Here is a 13007-nt window from a genome sequence, read left to right as displayed (position 1 = left end):
ACATTTTGTTCACAGGGGAACATTACGTTTTCTATGGCTTGGTCACGAAGTTGTAAAAGAGAGTAACGTCACAAAAACGTTCATTGTGCTGCGCACATGCGAAAACATTACCGCTCTCGAAAGTGCTCCACTAACAAGCTACAAAAACCTGACTAGCTGAATTTATCGTCATTGGTAAACAGTTTACGTCAGCCCAATTAGCAAACCTGGTAACATCACTGTCTGTCAGTGTTTTTACTCTCCTTTTTTATCAGAAAATTTTTCTACGTGTATTTTACAAGCCTCTTAACTTAGAGACTATTCTGAAATGCAATTGCCTTTTCAGCAAGTCTCTTATATTCAATGGGATGGATAAAATATCTATTTTTTTGTATTATTTTCAAACTAATAAATATTTGTTTTTAATTTTATTTTTAACTAGATAATGCCCGGTATGCGTTGCAATGCCTCAATCAATTTTTTTTTTTTGTAATTTGTTTCTCTATGTATACCTACCTCTATATATAACTATATCTCCCTCTAGATCTCTCTATCTCTCATCTTATACCTTTATCTAGATATATGTACTTATATATGTAACTCTATATCAATGAAAAAATTAAAATGTTTACCTATAGGATATATTATCTATCTTTTTACCTGTCACAGGAGTGCAACAGGTGTATGAAAACAAGCGTGTATTTGAATGCAACGTTGTGTCAAAATTTCAAAGCAATCGGTGAAAAACTTCGGAGATTTAAGATTTTAAACGAACATACATTTAAATTTTAATTTGTATATATATTTTAATACAGAATATTTATGTAAGTGTTATCTTATCATAAGTGCGTGCCTTAGCTCGCTGCTGAGCGTGATGGACCCAGATAACGCCGCGATGTGATAACTCCTGCTGTCATGGCAAGGTGATTCAACGATGGCTGGCCATTGCCTTCCGCAGAACAACACGAAACCCGGTCCTGGACATGGAAGAAAAAAAATACTTCCACGAGTAGAAATCCCTGACTCGTTCCGGAAACAAACCCCGAAGTCCTGACCTCTGAGCCGACAGGTCGAACAGTTTTGCCAATATCCCGATGAAAATAAGAAATAAATAGTCACGAGGTATGCATATTGCTGTCGGTGTGATCCCCTAATTATGTGTGTAAGATTCCATTAAAAATATTGTGTTATTCCCTAATGATGTGCGTTGGATCCGATTAGAGTTTTTTCCTGATTGTAATAACGTGTTCTGGGTTCCTAATTATGTGTGTCGGATCCCTCCCTACACAAGGAAAAAACTGTATTTGTATTGTATTTATAAAAAAAAATACTTTATAAACTAGTTGTTAAGAAATAGTTTGAAAAACTACTAACAACATGTAATTTTGTACAATGCGCATTGTTATATTTATTTTAGCTATATGATATATATTTATTGACGTCCTTACGAAATTGGGCAAATTATTTTAAATTTTGTCTGATATTTTATAGAAACACGAATTTTTTAAACCATGATAAGATAATCGAAAATTCAACAACTTGACTTTATTTTGAAGTTGCTTGGCTTATGGGTTACAGCCGCGTCCAAGGCGAATATATCACCGACGTTTCGGTCGGCATTGCAGTCGCCATCATCAGGGTAGAATTACCTACTGAAATTACATATTACAAATTCTCCTGCCTTTTAATACTCTCGCCTGAGAGGGGAGTGTTTCCCGATTGGCTGCAACTGTGGTCCAATCAGAGCCTTCCTTTCGTCTAGGTTGGCCTGTTGGTATGGCAATCGAAGCTGGGCTTCTGTGATTGGCTGGGGGTGCTAGCAAATCAGCGGCCTCTTCTCCTTTGATTGGCTGGGCTGTTTGGCCTACCAAGAGGCGACCTCCAGACAGGTAACATATTCGCCTTGGAAGCGGCTACAACCCAGAATGCAAGCAACTTCAGACAATGGCCGCGAAGAGCCTGTGATCTTCATTGGACTTTATTTTGTTTTTGACTGTGCTTATGAATGTGCGCATTTAATTCTGGGAAACTATCTAAAAATAGGTATTTAAAAGCAGGTACTGGGACGCACAAAGCATAAATGCACCGGTAAAGATTCCAAAGTTAGTATTTCTGCCAGAATTTTTTTTTTTTGTTTGTGGCGATACAAATGTACAAAATTTACCAACACGTGTGATCATGCGTTATTATTTCAGTTCAAGTGCGATAGTCAATATATATTGACCAGTTCGTTTTTTGCTGTTTTCAGAGCGATCAGATCGCGGGTCGCGCCACCGGCAATGGCGGCTCCAGGAAGACCTTTCGGGCAGGGCTCTCTCACACACAGGAGGATACAGTTAATAATCATGGCATTGCCCTTGGGATATTCACAAAACATATGGTCTCAAATACTGAAATTTAGTATTTTCGTACAAATTTTGATTGAAAGAAGAGTTTTAGCACATTAACGAAAGTATTTAAGTTAACATTAATATTCCCTAGAAAGAAATAAGAAATCGTCGGCTTACTTCTAAAACCTCGCAACTCCATTTCAGTCAATTTTACAGGAGAACTTATGAGCTTTTGAAGCACGGTTTCGACTGACAAAGACATGAGGTTTTATAATTTGTGAATAGAAAAGAGACTTAAGTAGAGTTGACTTATGAGGTTTTATCAGCATATGCACTATGAAAAAGTGAAAAAAAAAAATACACCAAACACATCCGGAATATAAAACTGGGAAAATCTGGACTTACGAGGTTTTAGAAGTAAGCCGACGAAATGTAAAATTTGGGCTCGAAAGGGGCTATCGCCCCCTGCGCCCTTCCTCTGGCCGCCGGCTCACTCACGATGTAGGGGAACTGGCTGTCCTCGGCCTCCTCGCCGCCGATGATCCTCAGCTGCCCCGGGTGGAACTCGCGGTCCGCCTCGTCCCGCGACGACGTCGTCGTCGTCGTCGTCGTCGTCGCCTCCGGCCTCTCGTCGTCGTACGACGTGGACGACTCGTCGTAGTCGTCCGCCTCCAGGTCCGCCGGGACGCAGCCTGCGCACGCGTCACAGGTCGCAGGTCACGCTGCCCGCGCGCCTGCAGTCTTTCACCCCGGAGAGCGATGACGTCACGGACGTCACACTTTCCTCAAGCTGGATTTTGAAACATGCGAGCGAACCTGCGTATACTTCTGGCGCGCTTGCAGATTGAAGAAACGTCGCCATTTTTGAAAGAAAAATAAATAAAATCGTTTCTTAGGACAAATTTAAAAAAAAAAATTGTTTGTTTCAAAAACTCTTAAAAAACAATTTTAATTTTTCATTTAGCTTATAATTAAATATTTGAATGTTTTAAGGGAAGTTTCAATAATAAAAAAAACATGCGTACATGACCGATCTTAGCTACGAAACAAAGGCAGAGTCATAAAGTAACTGTCTAATTTCAGCTAAGCATTTTTTTAATGAATTTAATCTCTCTTTTTTTTAAGAAAAAAGGCAAACAACCTGTTTTGGCTGGCTAATTCCATTTCAAGAGGCGAAATATTTTACCTGTCCGAAATGCTCTGACACAACGCAAAGACAAGTACAAGTGGTCGAAATACATAGCTGCGTACTTGGTCTCTCTTTGGGGTTCAACAATTCTTCAATGGGGTGAGATAGAAACTGAAAGACGCCATCTTGGTTTGAGCCGTTTTTAGACCATAAAAATTTTCAATCGTTTTATTTTCGAAATTTGAATTTGCCAGAACAAAGTATAAGTATATTTTATTGGAATGCTTGAAGCTAATGATAGAAAACTTTTATTCTTGATAAGTTATTCAACAGTAATAATACTGTAATTAGACTCATCGTTATGTAAACTTTTTAATGGTAAAAGTCTGCCTTAACGCAGGAACGTTTCAATATTAATATTAAAACAAAATATGGTATAAAAATTGCTGAAACGTGGCGTCTTATATCTTAAATAATATTCTTATGTTTGTAGTATATTTTATTTTCCTCGTTATTTTATACAAATTGGCATTTTTATAGTAATTATATATATTCTACTGCATTGCTATAAAAATAAGTTGAAAAAATAATAATTATAGCGTTTTCGGGAGCTAGGGTCCGCCTCTTTGATTTTTCCAACTTTTTGCTATAATTCTAATTTGGAACTCTTCATCCCAATTTTTGGCGTGTCATGGCATAAACCATATCTGCCAGACCTTCTATACCGTGTTGTAACCATAGTTTTACTTACAGGCTCTAGTCTGTAAACACCGCGGGGAAATAACTCATTATTTCACGCGCGAAACTACTACTGTTATGATAATCACACTATTTCACTAGTGTTGACTTAAAAAAATAGCCAAAGCTAATTCCCACGCCATGTCAACTCAAAAAAAAATTAGCACGGAAGCTATATTGCAAGCGGAATCAAAATATTTGAAATTGCAAGATGGCGAGGCCTAGTTTCCCTTAAAAATAAACGTTTCAGTGACTTCGTATAGTTTTTCTTCAAGCGGTTTGTTTATTTGATTGGATATATTGTTACGATTTACCGCGGGTTCGTAAAGGATAGCCCAATTAAAGATTTTATTACACTACACAGTTTTATTTATTGCTAATACCTATGTCATTTACAAAAATCTTATAAAATTGCCAAATAATTAATTACACTTAAAGAAAGGTCTATTCCCCAGTCACTCGTTCCACACACCTCGCTGGGCCGCACCTGTGGCGCAACTCTCGCCGCAGCACCCCTCGTGGGTCTCCGCCGCGGGACTCCGTCGCCACACTCCGCCGCCGCCGACGCACTTCCCCTTCGCCGAGAATCCGCTCGACTCCTCGCTCGCAACTTCGCTTTGAACTCCGCCGCACCCGCGAATCTATCGCCCGGAAACTCCGCCGCGGGAAAACTCCCGACTCCACTGAACTCACTCATTCCCTGCCCTGGAATCTTCGTCCAAGGACTTCGCCACTCTGCCACACCCGCGTCACTATCGCCCAGAAGCTCCGCCGCGGGAGAACTCCCGACTGAACACTCCGAAATAACTCGACTGACTCACTCCTGATGTCCTCGGATCTATAGGCCTATACAGTGGCGTAGCCAGGATTTGTGTATGGGGGGTGTTAAGAAGCATGCCCCCCCCCCCCCCGTATTAAGGCGGGGGGTCCGGGGGTCCTCCCCCGGGAAAATTTAGATTTTAAGGTGTAAAATAGTGCTATTTTAGCAGTTTTCGGTACTTAAATTTAATATTGTAATGGTGAAAATATTTTTAATTTTAATATCAAATTTGTTTGAGTGATGAATAAGAAATTAATTAAAGATTAGGTGCTAAGGAGGGGGGGGGGGGTTGAACCCCTAAACACCCCCCCCCCCCTGGCTACGCCCCTGGGCCTATATAGGCCCCAGCGAAATTCCAGAACTCACGAGAGCGGCCGGGGCCTGTCGCGTCATCGCGAGCCGTCCAGACGGCAGAAATCTCTCGAAAACACGTGTCTGCGGCTCGCGCAACTCCCATCTGTCCGGTGTCAGTTACGTGTCAAAGGCAGGGCGCCGCGCGGGGAGTGCGGAGGGCTGGAAGGAGATAAAGCGGCGACCCAGGTGCGCACGGCACATCTCATGTTACGGCGTGCACCTGCGCATGACGCGGCCTTGCTAACGTTCGTAACAATATGTATTTTTTTTACGGTTTAAAGCCACGCGGTTATGCACAGAGACCTAAGGTGACGGGGTCTTCAAGAATGTAACGGGCTCCGAACCATTCGAATACTGAATCCGTGCCTATTAATCTGAGACATGTCGAAATCTTGTTATCGAACCCACAACTCCCGCCACAAGAGCTTAACGTCTGTGCATCGCTGCATATTTCAGGTTTGCTGTTTCCTTTTTCTTTAAACTGTCTCGGTCGCTGTCACCCCGCTGCGCTGGGAAGCCTAAGATGTACATCAAGTTCTGTCCCTGCCCGAACACGCCCGAATAATCACCTTCGGCCAACCTCGGGTTTATTTATATATATTTATATTTCTCTGTTTATTTAATGTAGCTATACTAACCTAACTAACCCTCCATAGTTTTTTAAAGTGTTTAAATGTAGCTAACCTAACCGACCAATTTTAATATTTGAATTCATTTTTCCTGCGCAAAAATAAAACAAATCCCTAGGTTGGCCGAAGGTGAATATTCGGGCGTGTTCGGGCAGGTACAGAACTTGATGTACATCTTAGGCTTCTCCGCTGTGCTCTTCCGAGCTGAAAATATTTGACGTGAATTTAAGTCCATTCGCCCGTTGCAGTGACATCCGGTCGCACTCTCTTGTCTGACACGATACCGTCAGATTGGAATCGCTAATAACTACCAGACTAATAACGCGTCAACAGTGGTTGGGCCCACAACGGATAGATCATGCATGTGCGTGTTTGTCACGCAGTATTTGTTTATGCCTGTGACGACATCGTACCAGTGTAGGCGTATGCGCGTGACTGTTACGAATTAGCTTTGTGTGAAGTTATAAACTGGTGTAGCGTTCAATCAGGACATTGATTCGGGTGTCATTGCGAAGAACTTGTTGAGCAACTAGGATCCCAAGTGAGACAATATATTAAAGAATGTTGATAAAATTACATTTCAATACGAAACATATGTTATGATTTCATCCCAACGTTTTCACGAAAAATCTACGACGCATACCCGAACTGCACCTTTCTCTGAATTGTTTTTTTTTTTTTTTCGACTTAATTCTCCTTTCACGGAATTGTTTGTGCTGTGTAGGCAATTTTTACATTTGACATCAGCTGTATTGGCCTGTTCTCCGAGTTTTTTTATTCTTATTTGTTGTCCGTTGTTGAGGATTTTCTGTGACAGCCAGCGCAAAAACAAACAGAGACGTTTGTCGAAGAAATTATTTAAAATCAATCTTTACAATTGCAAGAACCATTCAAATAAAATGTCTAACTTTGCAGTGTGTTTTTAAATGGGCATTTACTCTATCTTTCCAAGACACTGTTTCTGCCACAGTCTTTTTCCTTGTTTTGGTGTGTTCTGTTGCCAGATAAACACCAGACAGCACAAAAGTTTTAGTCACAACTTTGTAATGTAATAAAAAAAAATTATAATGTGTCAAAAACATTGTATTTTGCAAAGTAAAATTTGGAATGAGAAATTTGGAAATACATTATTTGTTGTATTTGATCAAAAGTATGATCTGAAAATTTTACATTTTTTTTTAAATTATTTCTAATGAGTCATAATTGAAAGACGCTAATTTGGTTTTATCGGTTTTATTGTTTCGTGTCATTTATTAACAAATTTGCTCGATTTAAAATAGAACATAATTTGATGGAATGTGACCGACTGATGCAGATATTTTGTTTTTTTTTTCCCTGAGAATTAATAATTGGCGTTTGGCATTGAACTTTATTTTTGTTGGAATGATCACAACTGTAATAATACTGTCAATATACTTTAATTCACTGTTTAGATAGATTTCACAAATAAGTACAATTAAAAATATAATTCATATAAACAAAATGGTCTAAAAGAGATTTATAATGCTAACAAGCCAATTAGTATCAATTTGTCAACAGTGGTCACCATTTACTCAGTAGACCTACTGCAATATAAGCGTGAGAGACGCAGACAGCGGGGGGCGACTGAAATGCTGCCCCTTGGAAGGGCAGCCCTTCAGGATTTTTCTGCCAATGGTTTGTTTGTACAGCGACTGGAAGGGTAGCCCATCCAATTTCTGAAAACATGTTTCTTTAAGTGTTTAAATAATCCTGAAAACTTGCCCCTTGGAAGGGCAGCCCATCAGGATTTTTCTGAGAGTAGTGTTTTTGAAAGGTTGTCTGAATTGTTGCCCCTTGGAAGGGCAGCCCTTCAGGATTTTTCTGCCAATGGTTTGTTTGTACAGCGACTGGAAGGGCAGCCCATCCAATTTCTGAAAACATGTTTCTTTAAGTGTTTAAATAATCCTGAAAACTTGCCCCTTGGAAGGGCAGCCCATCAGGATTTTTCTGAGAGTAGTGTTTTTGAAAGGTTGTCTGAATTGTTGCCCCTTGGAAGGGCAGCCCTTCAGGATTTTTCTGCCAATGGTTTGTTTGTACAGCGACTGGAAGGGCAGCCCATCCAATTTCTGAAAACATGTTTATTAAGTGTTTAAATAATCCTGAAAACTTGCCCCTTGGAAGGGCAGCCCATCAGGATTTTTCTGAGAGTAGTGTTTTTGAAAGGTTGTCTGAATTGTTGCCCCTTGGAAGGGCAGCCCTTCAGGATTTTTCTGCCAATGGTTTGTTTGTACAGCGACTGGAAGGGCAGCCCATCCAATTTCTGAAAACATGTTTCTTTAAGTGTTTAAATAATCCTGAAAACTTGCCCCTTGGAAGGGCAGCCCATCAGGATTTTTCTGAGAGTAGTGTTTTTGAAAGGTTGTCTGAATTGTTGCCCCTTGGAAGGGCAGCCCTTCAGGATTTTTCTGCCAATGGTTTGTTTGTACAGCGACTGGAAGGGCAGCCCATCCAATTTCTGAAAACATGTTTCTTTAAGTGTTTAAATAATCCTGAAAACTTGCCCCTTGGAAGGGCAGCCCATCAGGATTTTTCTGCCAATGGTTTGTTTGTACAGCGACTGGAAGGGCAGCCCATCCAATTTCTGAAAACATGTTTCTTTAAGTGTTTAAATAATCCTGAAAACTTGCCCCTTGGAAGGGCAGCCCATCAGGATTTTTCTGAGAGTAGTGTTTTTGAAAGGTTGTCTGAATTGTTGCCCCTTGGAAGGGCAGCCCTTCAGGATTTTTCTGCCAATGGTTTGTTTGTACAGCGACTGGAAGGGCAGCCCATCCAATTTCTGAAAACATGTTTCTTTAAGTGTTTAAATAATCCTGAAAACTTGCCCCTTGGAAGGGCAGCCCATCAGGATTTTTCTGAGAGTAGTGTTTTTGAAAGGTTGTCTGAATTGTTGCCCCTTGGATGGGCAGCCCTTCAGGATTTTTCTGACAGTGGTTAGTTTGTAAAGCGACTGGAAGGGCAGCCCTTCCAGTATCTTAAAATGTGTCTATTTTCGTAATTTTATAATCCTGAATTGTTGCCCCTTGGAAGGGCAGCCCATCAGGATATCTTTAACAGTGGTGTTTTTGAAAGGTTGTCAGAATTGTTGCCCCTTGGAAGGGCAGCCCTTCAGGATTTTTCTGACAGTGGTGTTTTTGAAAGGTTGTCTGAATTGTTGCCCCTTGGAAGGGCAGCCCTTCAGGATTTTTCTGACAGTGGTTAGTTTGTAAAGCGACTGGAAGGGCAGCAGTTTGTAAAGTGACCTAACCTAACCTGACATAAACTAACCATTGCCAGAAAAATCCTGAAGGGCTGTCCCTCCAAGGGGCAACAATTCAGCTTCCCCCCCCCCCCAGCGGCGTGGACGAACTAGGAAAACAGTGTAAACAGCTCCTGGGAGCGCCTAGTGACGACACCGTATCTCCGCCGAAGAAGTGATAAGCCCGCGAAATTAGTTGTTTGATCTGCGGCGGGCGATAACGCTCTATCCGGGAATCGAGCGTGATAAGTTCTAGAACACACAGTACTCGATAGTTGGGGAAGCCCGCCCGCTTCTATGCCTATCTCTCACACACATTTTATCTCACACACACACACTCTCTCTCTCTCTCTCTCTCCCCCCCCCCCCCCTTCGCTCTCTCACACACTTTCTCTGTCTGGCCTTGTTACGGAAGGGGGAGCGATAGAAACCGAAAAAGCCATATTGGTTACATAAGTTGGTTTTTTTTTTTCGGAACGAATATTTATCGTTTGATATTAAAAAATATTAGCTTACGTTAAGGAATTGGAACGCACATTTAGAGATATTCAAAGGCCATGACATTGGGTATATTGAAAGTATTATTACATTTGAAGTCATTCCCCAAAAATAAATAAAAATTTTAAACGCCAATGATTCCGCAGGGGAAACGTTTTGTAGCAGCCAGACACTTTTTGCTTCAGGTAGTCCATAAAACTGCATATGTGCTTAAACGAAGTCAAATATTTTATATTATTGCATGGAAAAGAGTTACAGCCTTAAAACTGTTGAAACCAAGATGGCGCCATTCTGTGCTTGTCACGTCATATTAAATTTAAGTCTTTGAACACAGTTAATTTACATATGTGAATGAATGTATTTCAAATATTCAACTCGTTAAAAATCATAATTGTTTAAGTTAGAATATTTCAGTTAATATACATTTTCTTTAAAAGGGTTGGATTTTTTCTAGCTCATTTATATTTTCCCGTAAAAAAACTGTTTCGATAAAACATTTAAAAAAATTCAAAACGTATTCTTTATCTAGCTACTGTGTTTGGTTTTATTTTATTTTACGAAATATGGCTTCAAATTAAATCCAAATTAAGTGTATTCGTTTTCTGGACATACTTGACTAACACGAAAAATCAAAGTTATAAAAAATGAAGACTATAGAAGCGCATTAAAATAAACGTTTAATTTGTCCGAAACTAAAACCGTTGGATGATTCGGAGCAATCGATTTCTTGAACGACGAAATGGCCGCTGTTATTACGTTTGAGTCGTGTCATGAGCTACTCAAGGAATTGAATTAAATGAAAATTGCATTTAGTTTGAGTGGAATTAGTCCGTGTGAAGTGGCTTTAGATCATTCGAAACCACGGTCGTAGAGTAAAGTAATGGCTGTTTTTAACTGCGTAATTTCAGTGTGTCGTAAACACGCTTCAAAATATGGCGCTGCGAACTAATTCAGAAACGCGTATACTCCATTATATTTTACCAGCATCTTCGGACCGTCTCCCGTGATAATACTGAAGGCTGATTCCTAATTCAACTATACACATTCATGTACTTGCGACACGCATTCTTCATTTATCATTGTGATGTACTACAACATTATAAACGCGTACAATTTGTGGCTTCTACAGTTACTAATTAGCCTAAAAGGTTGTTGAAAAAATCTTTATCAACAAAAAATGAAATTCCAAAAAATATATATTTAGTTTAAGTTAGTAATTTTTTTTTTCGTGTATACGGTAACCTAATTTAATAACCTAACTTTGTTTCGTAAGTTGCATACGGTATTGTATTGTATTGTATTTAATTTTTTAGAACTTCTTTATAAAAAATTAAATTATTATTTTTCATTTGTTTCGTTAATCGCAGTAAACTATCAATTCAAAAAAGGAAACAGAAGTATTTAAATTACCAACATGTTCTCTAAAACATAACCTACAAAACGCTTGTCAATGTCGCAGTTTCTTTACCTGGAAATACGACGGAAGTATACCTTACACGTATCCATTTACTCTCACGGATGCATATTTCACATCCATTTCGGACATCCCTCGTGACGTCACTTCCGTGGACAATTTTAAACATGTATGTACATAATCTAAGGCGTATTTGAACAAGGCCTTAATTTTCCTCGCCAGATGTAAACTTGCCTTTGTCAGGCCTATCCTTCAAGGACCATCAACCCGTTAACCCTGAAATTCAGTTCGTGCCGTATGACATCAGCTCATGAAGTTGACGCGCAAGATTAGCCGGAAGTGGGATGACGTCGGCTTGACGCTGATGCTTCTGCTTATGCTTCTTCGTCATAACGGATTATGCGCATGACGCAGGCTACGTAACAGAAAGTAGCATCTCACACTTCCTCTCTTCCGTCACGCAGTTCGAGTGTCCGAGATATCTAACGAGGTCGTGTGTTTTCAAGAAATCTTTATTTCCTCCCTGTGACGTGGCCATATGTGTGTTTATACTCACTCACTGTGTAGAATAAGCTTATTTTATTCTACTAAGATGTTTAAACTAATACCTAAATATTGGGGCAAACAAAGGTTTTTCACTGTTTACAAGATAAAATTTAAACGTTTATCATTAGTACTAAAGCAATAACACTACCTAAACATCAGTTAATTTAAATACGATTGAAATTTCATAACTTCTTTAGGAATAACCCATCATGTTGAATCACAATAAAATAGTACTTAGTATTTATGTATGAATACGGATATTTATCGAAACAAGACACTCACTGAAAAATGGGTGAAGTATTTTTAAGTACTTAAATGTATTTTATTTAACTGCACCTTTTGTCCTTGCAAAATAGTTGCGAAAAAAAAATAATCAAGCCTTTTTTTTTTCTTAAACTTTTATTTTTGCTTCAGTCGCTCTGATCGGGTCATTGAAGGTATACATTTTAATCATATTGAAGTTAGATTTCTAGCCATGATTGGAGACATGTTTCTTACGAGGTCACAATTGTCAGTTACCATACACAATGAAGCACGTTTACTGAGAATTGTCAATTAAAATTGAATACACGCAATGGGATTATCATTGTCATTACTGGTCGCATGTAGAAAGCACGCTATTGGCAAAAATAAATAGCAAACCGGATCTTCATTCAAAATTACACCCATCATTTAAATAATTTCTCAACCATAGCCCAAGTGCTTTATATTAAGAACGCATAATTTCAAGAATGTACTTTAAAATCGGTGAGTTTTAAGGATTTTTTTTTTTAATTAATTTGATACTTACGGGATTTTACAATCACTACTTTTAACAGGCCTACCTAAATAATATAATTAAAGTTTTATTTTTTAAAAAATGCAAAATTTCATATTTTTGTAGTTAGTCATTGATTTATTAATTTTCGATACAAGGCAGCTCAAGGAAAATATACGTGAAATTGAAGAAAAGAGAACAAAGAATCAGTTAATAATAGGTATATTCTGTGTAGATGTTTTAATAGCTGTTCGTTAATTAAGAAAAAAACATGCGACACTCGGGTGATCAAACCTACGGCTGTTTCGACTTCCTTACGTCACTGCGGAAAGATATACGTTAATTATTCCAATTAATAATATTAATATTAAGGTTGAAAAACTATTATTTCCACAGTATCACGCGTGGTTTTTTTTACGAGCGTTCGTAACTTGCTCCAAACTAAAACTGCTATTTTTCCACTCAACTTGAATATACATTTTCAAGAACTTTTTTTTAAAACGATGATATTATTACACAGTAACGAATTAACACAATAATATACAGTAGAAACTCGT

General features: G+C 38.9%; 1 protein-coding gene across 4 annotated transcripts in view; it reads right to left on the bottom strand.

Annotated features, from left to right (window-relative positions):
• The window catches only part of LOC134535936 (trypsin-like), a 99742-nt gene that overhangs the window by 17615 nt on the left and 69120 nt on the right, over positions 1-13007 (bottom strand). For all 4 annotated transcript variants that reach the window (XM_063375338.1, XM_063375339.1, XM_063375337.1 and 1 more), the window contains one exon: positions 2808-3001. In XM_063375338.1, coding sequence (XP_063231408.1) covers positions 2808-3001 — 194 coding nt within the window. The remainder of the gene's footprint in view (positions 1-2807; positions 3002-13007) is intronic.

This window comes from Bacillus rossius, chromosome 10 (genome assembly GCF_032445375.1).
Source record: "Bacillus rossius redtenbacheri isolate Brsri chromosome 10, Brsri_v3, whole genome shotgun sequence".
Lineage (NCBI taxonomy): Eukaryota > Metazoa > Arthropoda > Insecta > Phasmatodea > Bacillidae > Bacillus > Bacillus rossius.
This window is presented reverse-complemented; position numbering and strand designations above follow the sequence as displayed.